General features: G+C 44.8%; 1 protein-coding gene across 1 annotated transcript in view; it reads right to left on the bottom strand.

Moving 5' to 3' along the window:
* Positions 1-19,597: 19,597 nt before the first annotated feature.
* The window catches only part of THEM4 (thioesterase superfamily member 4), a 42,707-nt gene continuing 38,498 nt past the window's right edge, over positions 19,598-23,806 (bottom strand). Inside the window, exons 5-6 of the mRNA XM_003259257.3 lie at positions 23,324-23,448; positions 19,598-20,937 (exon numbers count right to left, since the gene is read on the bottom strand). Coding sequence (XP_003259305.1) covers positions 20,897-20,937; positions 23,324-23,448 — 166 coding nt within the window. The 3' untranslated portion in view covers positions 19,598-20,896. The remainder of the gene's footprint in view (positions 20,938-23,323; positions 23,449-23,806) is intronic.

The following is a 23,806-nucleotide window of genomic DNA, read 5'->3' as shown; positions in this document are numbered from 1 at the left end:
GAACCTGGGAGGTGGAGCTTGCAGTGAGCTGAGATCTAGCCACCGCACTCCAGCCTGGGCAACTGAGCAAGACTCTGTCTCAAAAAAAAAGAAAAAAGAAAAAAAAGAAAACCAACTCACAGCCTTAGACACCTCTTTTTTTTTTTTTTTTTTTTTTTTTTTTTTTGGTGAGATAGAGTTTCGCTCTTGTTGCCCAGGCTGGTGTGCAATGGTGTGATCTCGGCTTACTGCAACCTCCGCCTCCTGGGTTCAAGTGATTCTCCTGCCTCAGCCTCCTGAGTAGCTGGGGTTACAGGCACACACCACCACACCCAGCTAATTTTTGTATTTCTTTTTTTAGTAGAGATGGGGTTTTGCCATTTTAGCCAGGCTGGTCTTGAACTCCTGACCTCAGGTGACCTCCCAAAGTGCTGGGATTACAGGCATGAGCCACCGCACCCGGCCAACACCTCTTTTTATATCCCAGACAAGGGTTAGCACAGGAGAGTCTCACCTGCTGGTCTCTGGCTGGGGATAGGAGTTGGAGGTCGGGGAGGGCTTGACAGGGAGGGCAGCAAATAATTTTGGAGGAAACAGCTTGGCAGGGATACTCTCATGTTTTGGGAACCCCATGCCCAGGGAGTGGCTGATGTCAGCAGGCAGTGCTGGGAGTGAGGTGGGCGCGGCAGTGAGGCTTTGTGAGTGGGAAGGGACACTCAGCCAACATCTGCAAGGCAGTGGGATTTGGTGGCGTTGTGTCTTCTATTGAATTTAAACTGCCAATTTTCAATGAAAAGTCTCAGTTTTAAATTGACTAAAATAAAAGCATGTTCTAAAGATCAGTCCTCTCACAGTGGCTCATGGCTGTAATCTCAGCATTTTGGGAGGCCGAGTGAGACCCTGTCTCAAAAAAAAAAAAAAAATCAGAACTGTGCAAAGGTGGAATCATTAACAGTGATGATGATGATAATAATAATAGTTGTGATGATTATGACATTTTGGCAGGTTCCAAAAGATGAAACTGATTTAATGCGGAAATTTAAAAGATTTGGTTCACCCTCTGTATTTTGTTGCCCTAGAAGAAGACTAGAATATAAATATTTCCCCTCACCTCCTGCAAAGGTTTGAATTAAACTTCCTCAAGGACTGGGGGAACTAGTTTGTTTTTTTTTGTTTCTTTTTGTTTTTTGTTTTTTTTAGTCAGAGTCTCACTCTTGTTGCCCAGGAGTGCAGTGGCACCATCTCGGCTCACTGCAACCTCTGCCTCCCAGGTTCAAGCAATTCTCCTGCCTCAGCCTCCCAAGTAGCTGGGATTACAGGCGCTTGCTACTACACCCGGCTATTTTTTATATTTTTAGTAGAGACAGGGTTTCATCATGTTGGCCAGGCTGGTCTCAAACTCCTGGCCTTGGCTGATCTGCCTGCCTCAGCCTCCCAAAGTGCTGGGATTACAGGCATGAGGCACCACACCCAGCTGGAACCAGTTTTTTTGGTTGATTCAGGCTCTGGGTCTAAGCAAAGATATTTGAGTTGGTTGCCATCCCCAGATAAGTGAGAATATCTGGCAGCACTCATTTTCAGCTCTGGGCCGCAGCCATTGCTGTGAGGCAGAAATTAAAAAAAAAAAAAAAAGTAAGTACTACATTCATTCACTCCAAGAAAAGTAACAGACAAGGCTATAAGAAGGTCATAGTGACCTAGTTTGAGAAGCAAAAGCCAAGGCCCAGAATGTGGCAAGGCAAAGGTTAAAAAGGCAAAGGTTAAAAAGGCAAAGGTTAAAAAGGCAAAGGTTAAAAAGAAAGGAAGAACAAGTTTTTCTCTGCCTAGCAAGCTCACTTCAAAGACAATTATAAGATAACGCTGTCCGCTGTTCGAGAAGTTGAAACCAAAGGAATAGGCTTCAGACATCCCCCGTCTGGAGCAAGGGTGAAGGAAAAAGAAAAAAGCACAAATGTCTGTCTGTATTTAGCCAGTTCTTGTTTTTTTCTTTCCATGCAGCTACAAGGCCACCAGCTATGCAAAGCCACAAGTTATGCCAAGTCATCAGTTATGCTATAGATTATGTGACCTGTCATTATATGATTAATTGCCTGTTTTGCTTCTGTAAGCCCGCTTATAAAAATCCTGCTCAGTCTTTATTCAATGCTCAGCTTTTTGGATGTGAATCCACTGAGCCAGTGCCTACCTTAAAATAAACATCGTCCTGTTTTTCCATATCTGTCTCTCTGGTCCTCAGTTTACCACAATAGCTGTGGCTGGTACCCTGTGCCTGTGGCTTGCCCAGGCCTCCCCTGGCACTTGGTGTCCCTTCATTCCCTGGGTCCATCCTTGATCTGGAAGGATGGACTTGAGAAGACAGGATAGAAAAGAAAAATCCTAGGAAGGGTAGGTGAACTGGAGAGAAGTCAGAGGACAGGTGAGTGGGGAGCAAGAGGGGATCCTCAGGCGGAAAGAGCTGTCCTCCTAAGAAGAGTCAGTAGGGCCAGGCGCGGTGGCTCACGCCTATAATCCCAGCACTTTGGGAGGCCAAGGCGGGTGGATCACCTGAGATTGGGAGATTGAGACTAGCCTGACCAACATGGAGAAACCTCATCTCTACTAAAAATACAGAATTAGCTGGGCATGGTGGCACATGCCTGTAATCCTAGCTACTTGGGAGGCTGAGGCAGGAGAATCGTTTGAAGCCAGGAGGCAGATATTGTGGTGAGCTGAGATTGTGCCATTGCACTCCAGCCTGGGCAGCAAGAGTGAAACTCTGTGTCAAAAAATATAAAGAGTCAGTAGGTGGCTGGGTGCAGTGGCTCATGCCTGTAAGTCCAGCACTTTGGGAGGCTGAGGTGGGAGGATCGCTTGAGCCCAGGAATTCAAGACCAGCCTGGACAACATAGTGAGACCCTGACTCTACAAAAAAGAAAAAAAAATTAGCTGGGTGTGGTGGTGTGTGCCTGTGGTCCCAGCTACTCAGGAAGCTGAGGCAGGAGGATCACTTTAGCCCAGGAGTTTGAGGCCATAGTGAGCCCAGATTGTGCCACTGCACTGCAGCCTAGGTGACAGAGTGAGACCCTGTCTCAATTAAAAGAAAAAAAAGTTGATAGGTGCACCTGGGAAAGGAAATTGCTGTTTCATTAGCTTAGTGCCACTTGGGAGCTGGGTTGTCACTCAGCGATTTTCCCACGGTGATCCCAGTGGGGTCTGAATCTCTTGTTGCCTCCTATGTTGGTTGTTTGACGATTTTTGGTTAAATCGACTTTCAAATATTTACATAATTATGATTATGTAACTTTTGCTGTCAGCCTTGCCACATACTACAGTTACATTTGTTTCCTGTATCACTTTATTTTCTTGAGTGGATAATTACCAAGGTTCAGCTGGATGATGTGGTCCAGAGGAAAACGGAGGAAGGGAAGGAGCTGACAACTGGTCGAGGTCAACTTTCACTTCTCTGCTAGGAGGGAAGAGCATCCAGGAGGGAGAAAATAAAAGAGACGAGGCTCTGGCGCTGTCTGTGATACTGCAGAGCAGCTCTAGTTAGATCAAGGGCATGACAGATGGAAAGAATTAGGATATCTGAGAAGAACATCCATAACTGATGGTACAACCATGGATGTGGCCCCGAATTAGGCTGGCTGGAGGAGAGTGAAGGAGGTTTCCAAGGCCATCTAGGAAGAGAAAGATTAGGATTATTGAGAAAGTGCTCCTTTCTCCCTTTCCAACTCTCCTCCCACCATTCCACACATCTTGTGGATGCTTTCTGCAATGCAGAGCCCTTCCTGGATGTGGGTCAAGTGGTCCACTCTCCAGGGAGGTGGAAAGGTGCTCAGCTAATACTTTGAATGGGTTTTGTGACAACATGAACTTTAGCCCCAACCTTTCCCTTCTCCTTCTGTATGAATTTAGTTCAGAGAAAAAAAAAAAATTCATCTCAGAGACAAGAAAGCCCTCCTCAGGCCTGGAGTCTCTGGAGAAACAGTCAGAAAAAAGAAGAAGCCAGTGCCAGTTAAGCACAACTGAGAACTCCTGCTGAGTTTTGGTTTAGCTTACTGCTGGCCTGGTTCATTTCCAGTTTGGGACATGTGGGTGCATGTTGAGTTTGAAAGCTTCTCTTCCTTGGGTATGACCTATGCCCAGAAGCACGTCTTGGGCCTGATCTGCTTGTGGTCCACAGCAGAGCCAGCAGTGGTGTGCAGTCAAACATGTAACAGTCTGCCCTGGGGCTGGGGGTAAGGTGGGAGAAGCTCTGATTTGTAGCATTTGCCCATTTCTGCAGTGTAAATATTCCCATGGTGGCTGATTTCTAGCTATCCATATGAAGTCACTGTGCAGTTGGGAGGAGGTGAGCCCAATCAGCTTTTGCAAACCAGTAGGACCCGGCTCCAGCATACCACTGCATGAGCAAACTCTTTGGCTCACAGTGAAAGAGCAGGAGTGACCAAGGCCTTGGTAGGTTCAGCAGATCAGCTCTTTTCCAGATCTAAACTCACTCGCACTTCTCTACCTTTTGGAGTTGAAGTTCCTTCCCTTGTAAGGCTGACTATGGAGTACTCAGTCTCCCCACCTTGTCCTCTTTGTTGCCCCACAAACAAATTCACAGGACATGTTTTGTTCAAAGACATTTACTGTTAACCACTAAGAGGAAACAGGAAGATGATTAACATTCCCAGAAATCTCCCAAATCCCTCCTTGTCTTGGGTGGCCCTGGGAGCCCTTCTCAGATCACCTTGGACATGTGCTGAGCTCCCCTGATGTGGACTGGCTGGCTCCCCATGGGATCGTGGGACTCCCAGCACGTTGGAGTGGTGCTGTCTGGGCTGATTCCCATCTGGGCATTCTGGATGAGGAAGGACCTTCTCTAGATGTCAGATCCCACCTGAAGATTCAGCCCTGGAGGCTTACCACGGGCAACTTCTGGAAGGCTCCCTGTCAAACTCCCGCCAAGGCTGCCCTGCCCTCAGGAAAGCTGGGTTCCTTGATCTGCAGAGCTAAGGGTCAGAGGCAAGCTGGGCAGGAGCAGCTGTGCATAATAGGGGTGGTGGGCAGACCCAAGGGGACTTGGGGGCAAACCTGGCCTCAATCCATGTGGGAGTTAGCATGATATAGGCCCAGCTGCCGGCACCTCTGCTTTTTCAAGAAAAGCTGGCACAAATCTAGACTTTTATGTGAAAACTTCTAACTTTTAGATGCTGCAATAGTAATTTATGAAAATACTGCCTGAGCCAAACCAAATGCTTCTGACTGGATCCTGTCCTGTGGGCTGCCGGTCCTGCCCCCTGGTTCTCAGCTCATTCCCAGGCCTTCCAGGAGTCTGCTGCCTGTCTGCCCCAGATCTAGTCTCTGACTCTTCCCAGATTAGCCATTTTTTTCCTGGTTCCCTCTGGGAGGGACCTTCTTGAGATTTGTTTTACACCTGGACACCCACAGGGGACTCTTTGAAAAGGAAAGTAACTGTTACATGTTGAAACGAATGAATCAGCTGGCTCTATGGGGCCTCAGGGTTTGTGCTTCATCTGGTTTCTAAGGTGTTTGGTCTTTGCTACAGGAGAAAGGTGCCAATGGGCAGCTTTGGGAAAGGCACAAACCCACCCTCAGACAGTCCAGGGCTGGTGAGGACTCACCACGACCGGGGAAAAGACTGTCTTGACAAAACATGGGGAACAGGATGGGGGCTAAAATAAATGGTTGCTGAGCACTCTGCCCAGAGGAACCCTGGGAGGCTGGGCTTGAAGGGCCCCTGGGCCATGGCACAGGGACCTTTTGCCTAAGGGAGCCACACAGCTGGTAGGCAGGTGTTGGCTGTGTGGGCAGCTGCCGGTGTGATCACAGGGCTGATGAGGGGGTCTCGGCAGGGAACAGAAACAGGAACTGTGTTGAGACTGAGGGGAAACCCGAGGCCATTCCACAAATGTGGAGCCCTGACCACTGCTCAACTAGAACTGAGTTCCTATTTGTGAAATGTTAAGGGGCAGCGAGGCAGGACCTCCAAGCTCAGAAAGCTGTGGTGACATCCTGAAGGAGTGTGTGTGTGTGAACGCACACGCACGTGCTGAGGTGGGGCTCAGAGGCCCTGGCCAGCCCTGTACTGCAATCCCCTCCACCTCAAATCCAGATCACAGCTTGAGAGGGGATACTTTCAAACCAGTGGGACAGCCACACAGTGCCACTGGCATATCTGCTTTACCAGCTTGGGGTACAAAGTAAGGCCACTTTCCTGTTAAGAAGCATATTAAATGACTGACACTCCTGACATCCTGAGCCCCTTTCTCCTCTGAGAACTCTGAAGCAGGGGTGTTTAGGTGCTTGAGTCAGCTCAATGGCCAAGCTCCTGAGGCTTCCAAGTACAGGTGATGTGGACTTCACCAGCCGCTGAGGACGCCCAGGAACCAGCCTCCTCTCTCAAGGTAAGGGACATCCCAGGGGTGGAGTGTGTTCCACACAGGATAACAGATGGCTATGGAGCAAGTCTTGTGGCCCCAGTAGGGCACTGTCCTTGCTGATAGTCACAGCAGTGGCCGGGACAAGGGTGGGGTGCAGGCAAGTCCTCCTCAGGCCCCAGGAGGCTCCCGAGGGGTTCTTGAGCACTGTCCCTGCAGGGGAGCCTCCCAAGGTTCTCCCCCAGCCACCCCTATCTCTGTGCTCCCCAGACAAGGAGCCCTTTCCCTCTTTGGGCACCTTTCCCTGCCAGATCCCCTGTAGCCAAGGTTCTCTATCTCCCCTCTCCCCAGTCAGTCCTCAGGCCTCTGTTCTGTCAGCGCTGGGGGGACTCCCTTTCTTCTCAGAATTCTTCCCATTTGAGCCCAGGCAGGAATAATTAGCAACTGAAAAACAGGTTCTTTTTCCCCTGGGGCCTGGTAGGGCTCTATCTTTGGGCTTCTGGAGGATGAGGGAAAACAATGACACTCCATTCTTTGAGTGCCCTGAAAAGATTGGGTCATACTAAACCAGCCTGACCATGGCTTTCCCTCATGGAAGCTGGGCTGTCTGCAAGTGTCTGGCTCTGAGGCTGTCTTCGGTTCTGTCTATGAAGACATACAAAGAATTCATTGGGAAGTCCTTTCCTTCCTATGGCTGTGGCTCCTGGCCTTCAGTAGCTCAGGGAAACTCTGGAGGTGTGGCCTCCTTGGAGGGGCACTTCTGCTGTCCACAGCTGGGCACTGGGCACATGGCATGGCCACTGTGCCTTGGTGGCTCCATCAGCTATAGCTGCTCCAGTGTAGAGTTTATTGGTGCCAGGGTGAGAAAGAAAGCTTTGTGCTCTCCACAGCAACCTCTGTTAGCCTGAGCTGGCCTGACTCCTTGGCACTGTGGGCTTTCCTCTCTGCCCCCACCTTCAGCAACTGCAGCTCCAAAGTTAACTGGCTCTTTTAGTACATGCACAGGCACATGCAGTCACCTACACTGACATAGATACACTCACACATCCACAGATGTGGATATACATGCTCACACACATACATGCTCACACACATACATGCATGCATGCATACTCACACATGTCTATACAATATACACACAGGTGCGTGCACACACTCAAATACACACAAATACATGCACACTCAAACACATATATAAACTTACACACATAAACACAAATGCACATACACACATTCACATATATATATGCTCACTCACACATTGACTCCATAATACCACACACAGGCACACACAGACCTTCCAAAGGCTGTGAAGGGAAGAAGACTGTGTGTATGTTTCTATGTGGGGGAAGCTTGGAGTGAGTTTAATAAATTGTGATGTTGACAGTCATTGCATCATGCATTGTTCTTCATAAAGTTTTGCTTCTCTTTTAAAATGTAGATATTCTAGCTGGGTTGGGTGGCTCACACCTGTAATCCCAGCACTTTGGGAGGCTGAGGCAGGAGAATTGCTTGAGCCCAGGAGTTCAAGGATCAGCCTGGGCAACATAGTGAGACCCCCATCTGTTACAATAAATAAATAAAATGAAATATAAATATTCTTGTGAAGGGTCATACTGTAAAAGTATATTACATTATTTTATTGTATTACATAATAAAATAAAATTAGTTATTGTATTTTACTTCTTAGTTTAAATGGGAACTTAAAAGTACATTTTGATAAGGAGAAGGGCGAAATGATGGCAAAGGGGACAACCCTGTATCTAAGCTTATGAAAGAGAGATTTTCCCTAGATGCATAATTTTGCCAGGTATCTCGGCCCTGAAAGGGCATGGCTGGACCAGACAGACTGACCTCATCATAGGTGAAGGCCCACAGAACCCTCAGACTGAATCTGGAGGTGCCTCCAAGAGCCTTTGGTTCAAGTCTCTTGTTGTAAAGAGAAGAAAACTCAAGTTCATTGAGGTTACGTGACTTGTCCATCCACACATCAAGCCTCATGGATGGCATTTCCAAAATTCATCCCAATCTGTTTTCTCCTTCACCTATCATCCACATATGAAATCCCAGGGAAGACTCTATTGTTAGGTTATGTGCCTCCTCCTTGGACTAATGTCTGTGGTCAAGGGGGTAGGGAGCTATGATGATCAAAGCTTGTCAAGTGGCCAGGTTTGATTGGCAGTCCTCTCACCCAGCTTGACTCTAAGGGCTTTCTGCCAAGTCAGCATGGTTCTGTTTTCAGAAGACTGGGAGGAAGGGATAGAAGATGAAAGACAAGAAAACAACTGGTGTCCATGATTGTATCTTAGTAATAGCCTAGACATTTCTGACCCAGAGATGGATAGGGTGGGGGTGACGGAGGAGGCAAGTCCCCATTGTGAACATTGTGTTTTGGGAGAGAAGGGATGAAACAGAGACAAAATAAGAGAGAGGAGGGGTGAAGGTGGTGTTTCTGGCTGAGGTTCATTTCCAAGTGCTACAGTTCAGTGTTTCAATCCTAGAGTTCTTTAGAAAATTGCTAAAGTTTGCAGGGGGGCATGTTTTATAAATGAACTGAGGACTTGGGTGACTTTATGAAAACATTTTTCCTATATTTTAGATTTGGGTGAGGTAGATATTATTCCTGAATCTTGTTTCTAGTATGTTTTCCCTTTGTCACCTTTATCTACACCTGCTGTGATGAGTTTTTTTGTTTTCTGAAGAACAATAAAGTTTTTCAGAGGCAATCAACAGCCCAAGTGTTGTCTCCTAAATTAGAACACTTATTTCATTTCTATTCCTGACTCTGCTAATGTACATTAGGGTAATGTATAATTAGCGACCACTCTGTAACATCCACCCCAGTCCTTTACACTTTTATTTACTCATTACCTTATTATTCTAGAGGAGTTTTATTCTGATCCTAAAATTGACACTAATGATATGCCACTATCAAAATTTTCCTTATTATTAAAACTTTATCAATTTCTTTTTTTTTTTCTCCTAGAAACAGGGTCTCGCTCTGTCACCAAGGCTAGAGTGCAATGGTGTGATCACGGCTCACTGCAGCCTTGACCTCCTGGACTTAATTGATTCTCCCGCCTCAGCCTCCTGAGTAGCTGGGACCACAGGTGCATGCCACCATGCTCAGCTAATTTTAAAAATTATTTGTAGAGATGAGATCTTGCTGTGTTGCCCAGGCTGGTCTTGAACTCCTGGGCTCAAGCAGTCCTCCCACCTTGGCCTCCTGGCCTAAAACTTTATCAATTTCTTGATCGCGTATTATTCTTTATAAAATATAACATTTTCAAAGTTGTAAATTGGAAACTCTGGCCTTAAGTGCAGTGATAAAGGAAATGTCCCTTCCACCTCTGCCTTCTCCAGGATCTGTCTCCACTTACACCATCACACCTTTATGCACTTCTGTGTTGGTCATCACGGAGGGGTAGTGAATCCTGATGCTGGAAGTTTGGGATCTGAAGCCAGGAGGACCCAGATACAAATCCCAGGTTTGCTTCAACTTCTGCATCTGTAAAATGGGAATAATAAAAGTACCTACTTAATGGAGTAGCTGTGTGATTTTGGGAATTTACTTAAGCCTCACAAAGTTTGTTCACATGTAAATTGAGGCTATCAACAGTATCTAAGGAGTAAAGAAAGTGACACAAATAATGTGCTTACACAATGCCTAGCAAACTGTAACTGAGTAATAGCTATCACTTTTTTTTTCCACAATTAATTACTTGTATTGCAGTAGGTTTGAACAACTCAAGAGAAGCGTTATGGGCCAATTCATCTTTTTTTTTTCACTTGCAGATGGATACTGCCTCTTCATAAACAGCCTCTGTATGTCTTCTTTAACACTGCTTCTCTCAAGTAGGGTAAAAGCCTTGCATTAAATCTATTGCACATATGCTCATGAAAAGGTTCTTTAAGGTCAGCTGCTCCTGGAAGTTGACATTCCTCAGTTTTTGTCCCTCCCTGTCTGCACTTGGCCAGACTGCTGTGCTCTGGAAGCACAAGTGTGAGGACTGGGGAGGGTTGGCAGGAGGCGAGTGAACTGCCACCTTTCAAGGTTGGGCACATATTCCCAGGGCAGCCAGCAGGGACCTTCATTTTCATTAAAGTCATTCATAATTGTGCATACACTATTTGGGGTGTGAATACTGGTCTAACAGAAGGTGCCCCAAGTTTAGTGCATGAGCTGCAAAGCCACCTCCAACCTGTGCAGGCAGGCAATGTATCATTTCTTACCCTGCTTCAGGGTTGCTCCTCCTGGCCTCCTGTAGGCAGCCCAAGAAGCCAGGAGCCACTAGGGCCAAGGCGGCAGCCCCAGCTCCTCACAGGGAAAACAGGGTGGGAGGCTGCTGAGGGGCCCATTGTGGATGCTGGTGCTGCTGTCACCTCTGCCATGTCTCCGACAGTTTCCTGTGGTGACTGAGGCACGTCCTCCACTGAGCCTGTCTTTCTTCCACAGTGATGGCCACCCAAGCACACCCTTGCTTCCATGATGACAGCCACCACTGCTTTCTCAGGATGGGGTGAAGAAGAAGTTCCTCTCCCAAGAGTGAGGCTCACCTCCGGGTGCTCCCACCAGGTGGGCCTGGGTTCCCATTGCTATGATGCTTAACACACAGACACAGTTCTTCAGTTGTGGTCACACACAGCCGCTGCTTCCAGTTCAGATTCCACCACCCAAAGGGGCTGAATGGGGCCCATGTTGGAGGTGAGCCACTTCATGGCCCTGACTCTACAAACCCCTTCCCCTTCCAATTCTTGTCCCCTGCCCCTGCCTCTTTCTGCCCTCCTCCCTCCTGCTGCAACTCCCTCACGCCACCTAGGTGCTTCTAGACACGTTCCAAAAACTTTGAATCGCTTCTCTTTGCCATCTTTTCTCCTCCTATGGAGCCGCCACTATGTTGCCCAGGCTAGTCTCGAAATCCTGAGCTCAAGCTATCTGCCTGTAGTTCCCCCTGCTCAGGAGGCTGAGGTAGGAGGACCACTTGAGCCCGAGTGGTTGAGGCTGCAGTGAGCTGTGATTGTGCCACAGCACTCCAGCCTGGGCAACACAGTGTGACCCTGTCTCAAATACATACATACATACGTACATACATACATACAGAGGAGCTTTTTGGTTTATTAGCTTGTTAAAAAATTAGAGAATTAAGTAAGATTCAGGTCATAGTACTGTAAGATTTTAGAGAGTTAAAGATAAGTGGGATGAATTTGAAAAAGTTCTGCTGGTGAAGGGAATGTTTAGGAAGGACCTGAGAAGGCAGAAACGGAAAAAAAAAGTGAAATCTTTTCAAGGTCCCTTGGTTGGGCAATCTTAATTTCTCCTAAGCAATAAACAAGATCTACAAAACACTTTAAAACAAAATATCACACAAACGAGATTGATAGTTTCCAGACCACTTAATTTTAACAATTAAAAGTTGTATTTAGTATCAATACAAATAATATTTTTGCTTTCTTTTTTTTTTTTTTTTGAGATGGAGTCTCTCGCTCTGTCGCCCGGGCTGGAGCGCAGTGGCGCGATCTCAGCTCACTGCAAGCTCTGCCTCCCGGGTTCTATCCATTCTCCTGCCTCAGCCTCCTGAGTAGCTGGGACTACAGGCGCCTGCCACCACGCCCGGCTAATTTTTTGTATTTTTAGTAGAGACGGGGTTTCACCATGTTAGCCAGGATGGTCTTGATCTCCTGACCTTGTGATCTGCCTGCCTCGGCCTCCCAAAGTGCTGGGATTACAGGCGTGAGCCACCGCGCCCAGCTTATTTTTGCTTTCAATAGAAAAATCTTACAGTAGTATTTAAAGTGAGACCAGTGAAACTGAGCATGTCAGTCACTGTTTTATCTTTGTAACGTGGCTGGCAAAGGGCTCCTGGTAGTACAAGTGTCAGCTCGGCCATCTTCTTATTGTTTGCTTGTACTTGCATTTTTTTTTTTTTTTTTTTTTTTTTTTGAGATAGGTCTCACTCTGTCACCCAGGCTGGGGTGCAGTGGCGTGATCTCGGCTTACTGTAACCTCCATCTCCTGGGTTCAAGTGATTCTCCTGCCTCAGCCTCCCGAGTAGCTGAGACCACAGGCACCCGTCACCATGCCCGGCTAATTTTTGTAGGTTTAGTAGAGACAGGGTTTCACCATGTTGGCCAGGCTGGTCTCAAACTCCTGGCCTCAAGTGATCCACCTGCCTTGGTCTCCCAGAGTGCTAGGATTACAGGTGTGAGCCACTGTGCCCGGCCTGTACTTGCAGTTTTAGTATTATCTTTTTTGTTTTTTTAAACAGCTTTGTTTAGATAAAATTCATATAATACACAATTCACACATTTAAAATGTACAATTCAATGGTTTTTGGTATATTACAATAGCCTTCTGACGTTGTGGTAAAATATATGTAACATAAAATTCGCCATTTTAACCACTTTTAAGTGTACAATTCAGTGGCAGGAATTGCATTCACAATATTGTACAACCATCACCACTATCTATTTCCAAAACTTAATCATCCCAATTTTGTACCTATTAAACAATAACTCCCCATTTCTGCCTCTCCCTTGCCCCTGGTAACCTCTAATATATTTTCTGTCTACAATTTTGCTTATTCTAGATATTTCGTATAAATTGAATCATACAATATTTGTCCTTTTAAAATCTTATTTCACTTAGCATAATGTGTTCAAGCTTAATCCATGTTGTAGCATGTATCAGAACTTCATTCCTCTTTGTGGCTGAATCATATTCTATTGTATGTATATATCACATGATGTTTATCTGCTCATCTGTAGATAGACATCTGGGTTGTTTTTACCTTTTGGCAATTATGAATAATTCTGCAATGAACACTGAAGTACAACGATCTGTTTGAATCCCTCTTTTCAATTCCTTTGAATATGCCTACCACTAGAATTGCTGGGTAAATCTGTTTAGCTTTTGGAGGAACTGCCAGAATGGTTGCATCATTTTGCATTCCAACCAGCAATGTATGAGGGTTCCAATTTCTGATTATTATTATCATTATTATTTTTGAGACAGGGTCTTGCTCTGTTGCCCAGGTTGGAGTGCAGTGGCATGTTCATAGCTGACTGCAACCATGAACTCCTGGGCTCAAGCAATCCTTCCACTTCAGCGTCCCAAGTAGCTGGAACTACAGGCGCATGTCACCATGCCTGGCTAATTTTCAAAAATTTTCTTTTGTAGAAATGGGGTCTGCCATGTTGACTGGGCTGGACTTGAACTCCTGGTTTCAAGGGATCCTTCCGCCTTGGCCTCCCAAAGCGTTAAGATTACAGGCATGAGTCACCACCCTCAGCCGAATCATTTAAAAATGTACAACTCATTGGCATTTAGTACATTCACAATGTTGTGCAACTACCACCTTTCTCTAGTTTTAAAAGTTTATCACCCTAGAAAAACAGTATTGTAAGTAATCACTTAAATCACTTCCTGTTCTCTCCTCCATGCCCACCACACTCATTCCCCTAGCAAGCACTGTATTAGTCCATTCTCACACTGCTATGAACTGCCTGAGACTGGGTAAATTTCTAAAGGAAAGAGGTTTAATTGACTCACAGTCCTGCATGGCTGGGGAGGACACAGGAAACTTACAATCATGGCAAAAAGGGAAGAAAACACATCCTTCCTGACAGCAGGAGAGAGAAGTGCTGAGCGAAGCGGGGAAAAGCCCTTTATAAAACCATCAGATCTCATGAGAATGCACTCACTACCACGAGAACAGCATGGGGGAACCGCCCCCGTGATCTAATCACCTCCCACAAGGTCCTGCCCCCAACACATGGGGATTACAATTTGGATTACAATTCAAGACGAGATTTTGGGTGGGGACACAGCCAAACCATATCAATCACTAACCCATTTCTGTCTCTATGGAGTTGCCTATTCTAAATATAGTATTGTTTTCTTTCACTTAATGTGATGCTTTTGAGGTTTATCCAAGCTGCAGCATGTTTCAGTATTTCATTCCTTTGTATGGCTGAATAATAATCTATTGTGTGTGTGTGTGTACCACAATTTGTTTATCCATTCATTCATTAATGGCCATTTGGGTTGTTTCCACATTTTGGCTATTACAAATAATGCTATTATAAACACTAGTGTACAAGCTTCTGTGTGGATGTACGTTTTCATTTCTCTTGTATTTATACCTAGCAGTGGAATTGCCGGGTCATATGGTAATTATATGTCTTTTTGGGGAACTGCCGAATTTTCCGTAGCAGCTGCACTATTTTATATTCACCCAGCAATGTATGAAGTTTCTATTTTTTTTTACATCCTCCTTGACACTGTTTTTAAAAATGAAAAATTATAGACCAGCCTGGCCAACATGGTGAAACCCCATCTCTACTAAAAATACACAAAAAAATTAGCCAGGTGTGGTGGTGGGTGCCTGTAATCTCAGTTACTCGGGAGGCTGAGGCAGGAGAATCACTTGAACCTGGGAGGCGGAGGTTGCAGTGAGCCCAGGTCCCGCCATTGCATTCCAACCTAGGCAGCAAGAGTGAAACTCCATCTCAAAAAAAAAATAATAATAATAAAATAAAAAAATTATAGGCATTTTAGTAGGTGTGGTCATTGTGGTTTTGATTTGCATTTTTCTAATGATTAGTGATGTTGAGGCTCTTTTCATATACTTGTTAGCCATTTCCATTTCCATATCTTTGGAGAAATGTCCATTCAAGTTCTTTGCCCATTTTTAAACTGGGTTCTTTGTTGTTGAGTTGTAAGAATTCCTTATATATTCTGAATGCTAACACCTTTTTGGATATATAATTTGCAAATTTTTTCCCATTCTGTAGGGATTTTTTTCACTTTACTGATAATATTCTTTAATGCACAAAAGATGAAGTTTTTTTTTTTTTTTTTTTTTTTTTTGAGACGGAGTCTTGCTCTGTCGCCCAGGCTGGAGTGCAGTGGCGCAGTCTCGGCTCACTGCAAGCTCCGCCTCCCGGGTTCATGCCATTCTCCTGCCTCAGCCTCCTGAGGTGGCCGGGACTACAGGAGCCCGCCACCACGCCTGGCTAATTCTTTGTATTTTTAGTAGAGATGGGGTTTCACCATGTCAGCCAGGATGGTCTCAATGTCCTGACCTTGTGATCTGCCCGCCTCGGCCTCCCAAAGTGCTGGCATTACAGGCTTGAGCCACCGCACCCAGCCAATGAAGTTTTGTACCCTGCAATTTTGCTGAATTTATTTATTAGTGCTAGTTTTGTTTTTTTGGTGAATTCTTTGGGATTTTCTATATGTAGACATGTCATCTGCAAATAGAGATAATTTTACATCTTCCTTTCTAATTTGCAAGCTGTTTTTGTTTTTCTTGCTTAATTCCTCTGGGTAAGACTTCCAGTACTATATTGAATAGCAGTAGTGAAGGTGGAAATCCTTACCTTGTTCCTAATGTTAGGGGAAAGCTTTCCGTCTTTTATCACTGAGTGTGATACCAGCTGTGCATTTTTCTAGATTATGTTCAGGTAGTCTTTTTCTATTCCTAGTTTTCTCAGTGCTTTTTGTCATGAAAGGGTGTTGGATTTTGTCAAATGCCATTCCTTGCACCAATTGAGATGATCATGTGGTTTTATTCTCTTGAAGTATTAATGTGGTGTATTACATTAATTTATTTTCTTATGTTGAACCACCTCTGCATTTCTGGGATAAATCTCACTTGGTCATAGCATATAATCTTTTTAATGTGCTATTGGATTTGCTTGTTATCTTGTTGAGTAGTTTTGCATCTATACTCGTAAGGGATATTGATCTGTAGTTTTGACTTTTTTTTCCTCTTATGGTATCTTTGTCTGCAGCCCACTTAATTTTAAATCTATAATTTAAGAGAAGGAATAAACCAATTCTGTAATTCTAAACTGGTCAGAGTAGTGCCAGACCAAGAATACTATCAAGTGAAATTTCAAACTTTTCTGAGACATAAAATTCACGACTTATTTTTAGTGACTTAAATTTGAAAGATTGCCTCATTGTCTCCATCACAGAGGATGTTGTATACTTGGTCCTGAAAAATATGTTTGACTAGGGTTCCATGATGGTCATCCATTAGGTAAGACAATAATTTGGCTTAGTAAGTCCCCAGAAGAGGTTAAGGGTCCCGAGAAGGTAATGGGATAGGGAACATAGGAACGTGTAGGATATGAGCTTCCTTAATACAGAAGAAAAGGTTTTTCTTAACTTATATATTTCATTCCATCTTCCCATTAGAGAAAAACTTAATCTTATTTTGCTTTTTAAAAAAATTCTTCCAACAATATATTTCTGCACATGACTCTCATTTTACTGTTCCTTAGACATTTAGAAACCTGGGAGTAAGAGCAAAAACTCAAGTCCTAATTATGTTTACACCAATAGTTTAAAGATATTTTAGCACTAACCAGCATCAATTCCTAATATTCATTCAAAATGTTAGCACTTGGTATAAAGAAGGCAACAGGTTGAGCAAGGTGGCTCATGCCTGTAGTCCCAGTACTTTGGCAGGCTGAGGTGGGCAGAACACTTGAGCCCAGGAGTTTGAGACCAGACTGGGCAACATGGCAAAACCCCGTCTCTGCAAACAACACAAAAATTAGCTGGGTTTGGTGGCGCATGCCTATAGTCCCAGCTACTTGGGAGGCTGAGGCAGGAGAATCGCTTGAACCTGGGAGGTGGAGGTTGCATTGAGCTGAGATCGTGTCTCTGCATTCCAGCCCAGGCGACAGAGCCAGACCCTGTCTTGAAAAAAAAAAAGAAAGGAAAAAGAAGGAAACAGGAAATGAGCAATAGTTCCGTTAGGTCACACAGCAAGCCAGTGATGGAGTGGAGCTGGCAATTCCGATGGCATCTCCCTCCTTCTTTCTGCCTCTTCTGCCACCTTTTGCTATCTTATATACTTGTCAAAATACAACCTGTGGAAAGCGAGTGCCAGGGCATGGTGAAGGCTAGGAATAGTCTGCTGCAAAGCAGGGAAGCCATTTTTCCCTCACTGGCTATGGGGAACCCTATGTTAACAGTGACTGAGCTTTTTCCTTAGTTGATCTTGTGCAGCATCTAACCTGGATGTGAGCAAACCAGTGTAAGAAATGAAACTGTAAAGGGAAAAAAGTGGATACGAAGGGAGGCAGGCATACTTAACATGAAGAAAACCTGGTCATTTGGCACTCTTTCAGTTAGGTTCTTTCACTTGGCTGGAGGTCTGGTGTGCCATAGCAGTTCTGCAAGCCTGCCAGAGACATCTAACGATGAGAGTACAGTACCTTCACTGTCTAAACTTCCTCCCAACTAGTTAAGTGAAACTAGCTAAATGAGCAGTGCTGGCTTATTCCTTCGGAATCATATTTTTTAACATGTGAAATATAATTATCGTAAGAGTCCACTCTTAAGTTTCAGGATTTGTTGGAAGACTGGGAATAGAGGGTGGCCGTTGCCAGACCTGTAACTTGTAGAGCTGTGAGCCCAGCCATCTTCTGGGGCACTTTCCCAGGCACTCTCAGAGTTTCCGGGAGAAGGAATTGCCAGCTTCACCTCTGCAGTGCCCCCATGTCTGCTGGGCCCTTCTTGCAGCTTGAGAACTGGAGTTGGGCACTAGAGACAGAGCTTCCAGGACCTGGGTCTTCTTCTGGCTTGGCCATCCCAGGTTAGTCAGCTCTGGCAATGGAGGGCTCCAGCTGATCTTTTGGCTGTGGAAGGATGACTGGGTAGGGTACCACAAGGCTGTCCCTAAGTTATTAGGTTGAACCATAGGAAATTGTCAATATTTGACCATTCCAGCCGGGCACGGTGGCTCACGCTTGTAATCTCAGCACTTTGGGAGGCCGAGGCTGGCGGATCACGAGGTCAGGAGATCGAGACCATGGTGAAACCCCGTCTCTACTAAAAATACAAAAAAAAAAAAAAAAAAAATTAGCCGGGCGTGGTGGCGGGTGCCTGTAGTCCCAGCTACTCGGAGAGGCTGAGGTGGGAGAATGGCGTGAACCCGGGAGGCGGAGCTTGCAGTGAGCCGAGACTGCACCACTGCACTCCAGCCTGGGCGACAGAGTGAGACTCTGTCTCAAAAAAAAGAAAAAAAAAATATTTGACCATTCTGATCTTCAAAATAGTGATTTCATATGGTTCAGCTTAAATTTTTAATAAGGGGAAAGGAAAGAAATGGAAGCCCAAATAATCTATTGCCTGCATTAGGAAGCAGAATATATTTTCCAGAACATTAGTCTCTGTAGGGAAAAGAGAGATCAGACTGTTACTGTGTCTATGTAGAAAAGGAAGACATAAGAAATTCCATTTTGATCTGCACTAAGAAAATTGCTTTGTCTTGAGATGCTGTTAATCTGTAACTTTAGCCCCAACCTTGTGCTTACAGAAACATGTGCTGTATGAAATCAAGGTTTAAGGGATCTAGGACTGTGCAGGATGTGCCTCGTTGACAGTATGTTTACAGGCAGTATGCTTGGTAAAAATCATCGCCATTCTCAATTAACCAGGGGCACAATGCACTGTGGAAAGCCGCAGGGACCTCTGCCCAAGAAAGCCTGGGTATTGTCCAAGGTTCCCCCCACTGAGACAGCCTGATATATGGCCTCGAGGGAAGGGAAAGACCTGACCGTCCCCCAGCCCGACACCCGTAAAGGGTCTGTGCTGAGGGGGATTAGTAAAAGAGGAAGGCCTCTTGTGGTGGATAAGAGGAAGGCCTCTGTCTCCTGCATGCCCCTGGGAACGGAATGTCTCGGTGTAAAACCCGATCCTATGTTCGTTCCATTCTGAGATAGGAGAAAACCACCCTGTGGCTGCAGGCGAGATACGCTGGCGGCAATGCTGCCGTTACTCTTTGCTACACTGAGATGTTTGGGTGGAGAGAAGCATAAATCTGGCCTACGTACACATCTGGGCACAGTACCTGCCCTTGAACTTATTTGTAACACGGATTCCTTTGCTCACATATTTTCCTGCTGACCTTCTCCCCACTATCACTCTGTTCTCCTGCTGCATTCCCCTTGCCGAGATAGTGAAAATAGTAATCAATAAATACTGAGGGAGCTGAGACTGGGGCCGGTGCGGGTCCTCCGTATGCTGAGCGCCGGTCCCCTGGGCCCAGGGTTCTTTCTTTATACTTTGTCTCTGTGCCTTATTTCTTTTCTCAGTCTCTCATCCCACCTGATGAGAAATACCCACAGGTGTGGAGGGGCTGGCCCCCTTCAAGTCTCTCCATTCATTTTTTAGTCTTGTCGAGGCTCTTTTACAGGTTGAATTGTGTCCTCCCAAAAAAGGTGTGTTGTGGTCCTAATCTCCAATACCTCATAACATCACTTTATTTGGAAATACATTTTTTACAGAGGTAATCAAGTTAAAATGAGGTCATTCAGGTGGGCCCATTATGACTGGTTTCCTTATAAAAAGGGGAGATTTGGACACATAGATAGATCTGCACAGAGGGAAGACACTGTGGAGACACACAGAGGGAATGCCATGTGAAGATGGAGGACTGGAATGATGCATCTAGAAGCCAAGGAACACCTGAGGCTCCCAGAAGCCAGGAGGGAGGCACGGACAGCTCCTCCCCTAGCACCTTCAGGAGAATGGCCTTGGTCAACATCTTGATTTTGAACTTCTGGCCTCCAGAACTGACAGACAATGAGTTTTTGTTGGTTTAAACAACCCAGTTTGTACTACTTTGCTACAGCAGCCCTAGGAAATGAACACAGGCTCCTTCCAGTGATGAAAACCTATGCTGTTGGTAAGAAACAACAGTACAGCCTGGGTTAAAAATGGCACAGTGGTTTACTCTCTAGAATCTCAGACAACAGATTTGAGGTATTCATTCCTATAGGATCTGGCTGTGCTTCCTACACTGACCAAAAAAGATTCATGTGTTCAGATACAACAAAGCTAGCTTTCTAACTTACTTACAATGTATATGCATATGAACATGCCTGTGTGTTCCTCGCCATGTATTTATTCTTCATGCCTGGTTTTCTAGCATTTTCAAGTTTGCAGTAAACGTTTCAATACATGTTTATTTCTCTAGTCCGCAGTGGAGCAGTTACCTAAGGAGACAGAGTTTTTTTTTGTTGTTTGTTTGTTTTGAGATGGGTTCTTGTTCTGTTGCCCAGGCTGGAGTGATGCGGCATGATCCTGGCTCACTGCAACTTCCGCCTCCTGGGTTCAAGCAATTCTCCTGCCTCAGCCTCCTGAGTAGCTGGGACTACGGGTGCACGCCACCATGCCTGGCTAATTTTTTGTATTTTAGTAGAGACGGGGTTTCATCATGTTGCCCAGACTGATCTTGAACTCCTGAGCTCAGGCAATCCTCCTGCCTTGGCCTCCTAAAGTGCTGGGATTACAGGCGTGAGCCACAGCGCCTGGCCTGAGAGTTGTCGATATGCTTGCAGGAAGTGTTTCTGTGTTAAAAAGTTGAGAAGATAGAAACTGAATCCTCCTTGTATTCAGACGGCTGTTTCGGAAGGTCACTGTTGGCAGGCTTCTCCTACAGGGATTCGGCAGTGAGGGAGCAGAGTATTTGGGGGACAACTGCTTCTTCTGGAGGGGAGAGAATGAGATGGAGCTCACCAGCAGCTCTTTATGTCAGACTTTTAGCAGGATTCAGCTTTATAAATAAGCCTAAACAAACAAAATAACAGCAGATGATTATATGTCAACTGACTTCAATCTGATGGACTACTCTAAATAGAAAGACATATACAAAAGAAGGATTTGATTCACATTTGTACCTTCAGTCTATCTGTCCACTCTCATTTTTCAGCCAAATTAAGAATCAACTTTTGACTATCACAATACTGTATTACCTCTCCCTGGACAACCAGGTCCTCACCACTTGGCCATTTCATGGTTCCTTACTACTTCCATTAGAGACAGCCAGGGAAATGAAAAGAACTAAAATTACAAGTGAGCCATCTGGCACCTTTATGATATTGAAAGGTTTAGTGAGACAGGAAGTACAAACCACAGCCTGGAATGCAGTTCTTAAATTGACTGTGGATTTAAGTTATTATTTTCCACCTGCTCCTTATATCCATCATTCCTGCAAATGCTTCATACTTAAGAGGAAAAATAAATTTCTTAAACAAGATACAAAAAACATTAGCCATAAAGGGAAAAATGTAATAAATGCAACTAAATTGACATTAAAAATTTCTGTTCATAAAGAAGATACCTTAAAGCAAATAAAGGACAACTTATACACTGTAAGGAGGTATGTGCAACTTATATATCCAATAAAAAAATTGTTCTAATAGAAAATATGTAAAGAATGTCTATAAATCAGTCAGAAAATGAGAACAAATGGAAAAAAAGCTGAACAAACAAAAATTTCACAGAATGGGAAAAAATATGGTCAATAAACATATGAAGAAACACTCAACCACACAGGTAATCAGAGAAATGCAAATCAAGATCACACCGAGAAGTCATTTTATAATCATTTGACTGGCAAAAATCATGAAGTCTGACTTCACTAATTGCTAGAGAAGATGGGAATCTAAAGAATCTCATATATTGCTGGTGGGAGTTTAATTTGGTACAGGCTTAGAAAACAATTTTGCATCCCTCTGTAAAGCTGAATACTCACAATACTCTACCACCCAGAAATTCTATTCCTAAGTATATGCCAAGCTCTTGCCCATGCACACCACCAGGAGACATGAACAAGAATGTTTATAGCAGCCCCATTTGTAATAGTCAGAGGACTGTCATCGGAAGAGAGACATTCATTGTGGGATAGCCACACATGGAGTATTACACAGTGGTACAAACAAGTGAACACAGCCAACAACATGGATGAACCTCAGTACTCCGGGGAAGAAACAGGTCATGTGTGTGACTTTCCTGAGACAGTCTACACACACATAAGTATAGACATATTTTTCTTATTTATGGTATCACAATATTTCACCATTTTGTAATGGCACACACATACAATATAGTTTATAGGTGAGCTGTAGTTCTTTAACCAGTCTCCTATTGATGGATAGCTATGTTTGCTATGTTTTGCCATTTGTCTTGCTATTGCAAATAATGTTGCGTGAGTGACACAATCACTGGAACCCACTAGCAATCTAACACATTATAATTTTGCAGTTATTATACCTGTGAGATAAAGTCCTGGAGGTGGGTCAAAGGGCATATCACTTTGTAAAATTTTTTTTTTTTTTTTTTGAGACAAGGTCTGGCTCTGTTACCCAGGCTGGAGTGCAGAGGTGTGATCTCAGCTCACTGCAACCTCTGTCTCCTGGGTTCAAGGGATCCTCCCATCTCAGCCTCCCAAGTAGCTGGGACTACAGGTGCACACAACCATGCCCAGCTAATTTTTTGTATTTTTTGTAGAGATGGGGTCTTGCCATGTTGCCAAGGCTGGTCTCGAACTCCTGGGCTCAAGTGATCCTCCCACCTCAGCCTACCAAAGTGCTGGGACTACAGGCATGAGCTTATGCATTGGGCTGTAATTTTGATAGATGCTGGCAACTTGCCCTTTACTAGCAATGTATAAGAATATCTTTAACTCGTTCTTTGCATGACAGGGAATTAAGAATTTTTTGGTGGCCAGGCGCGGTGGCTCATGCTTGTAATCCCAGCACTTTGGGAGGCCGAGGCGGGCGGATCATGAGGTCGGGAGATCGAGACCATGGTGAAACCCCGTCTCTACTAAAAATACAAAAAATTAGTCGGGCGTGGTGGCAGGCGCCTGTAGTTCCAGCTACTCGGAGAGGCTGAGGCAGGAGAATGGCGTGAACCCGGGAGGCGGAGCTTGCAGTGAGCCGAGATTGCGCCACTGCACTCCAGCCTGGGCGACAGAGCGAGACTCCATCTCAAAAAAAAAAAAAAGAATTTTTTGGCATGTATGGGTTATAATACCAGGGCAAAAAACCAAACCAAACCAAAACACCCCTCTGACCCCCACAAAACCCAAATCAACCAACCAACCAACCAAAACTCCCAACCCAACCCAACCCAACTAAACCCCAAGAAAGAGATAAGACCAGCTTCTTACTTGTCGCCTCTGAGTATAGGGTCTTCTCATCGACACTCTGAACATTACAGGAAACAAAAAATTTCCTTCCTTCAACTTTATCAAGTTGGCTATTTATCATAACAACAGAACAAAGAGGGATAGGTCTGCAGAATAAAAAGAAAAAGGAAAAAAATCAGTTTTTATCTGACTTATATAGCATTAAAAGATGATCAAGTACATGACAAGGGGTAGAAATTTATGACACCTGACAACAATGAGCATTGACTGCCTTAGACAATACATTCCTCAAGGACTCTGACACCAACAGCCTCTCAAGCTCCCCTTCTCCCAAGCACCACGGCTCTCAGGTGGCTCCTAGGCTACAGTCCCTGGATGTCTCTCTGGGCTTGTTTCAAAGGGATCATCAGGAATTCCAGCTCTGTGATGGCAGAGACTATCCCATCTGGAGATCCACTGCAAAGTCCTAAGGGAGGTGAAATGCTTTAAAGAAGTGAAAACAGC

The sequence above is a fragment of the Nomascus leucogenys genome, chromosome 12 (genome assembly GCF_006542625.1).
Source record: "Nomascus leucogenys isolate Asia chromosome 12, Asia_NLE_v1, whole genome shotgun sequence".
Classification (NCBI taxonomy): domain Eukaryota; kingdom Metazoa; phylum Chordata; class Mammalia; order Primates; family Hylobatidae; genus Nomascus; species Nomascus leucogenys.
The sequence above is the reverse complement of the archived record's forward strand: the minus strand, read 5'-3'. Positions and strand labels throughout refer to the sequence as shown.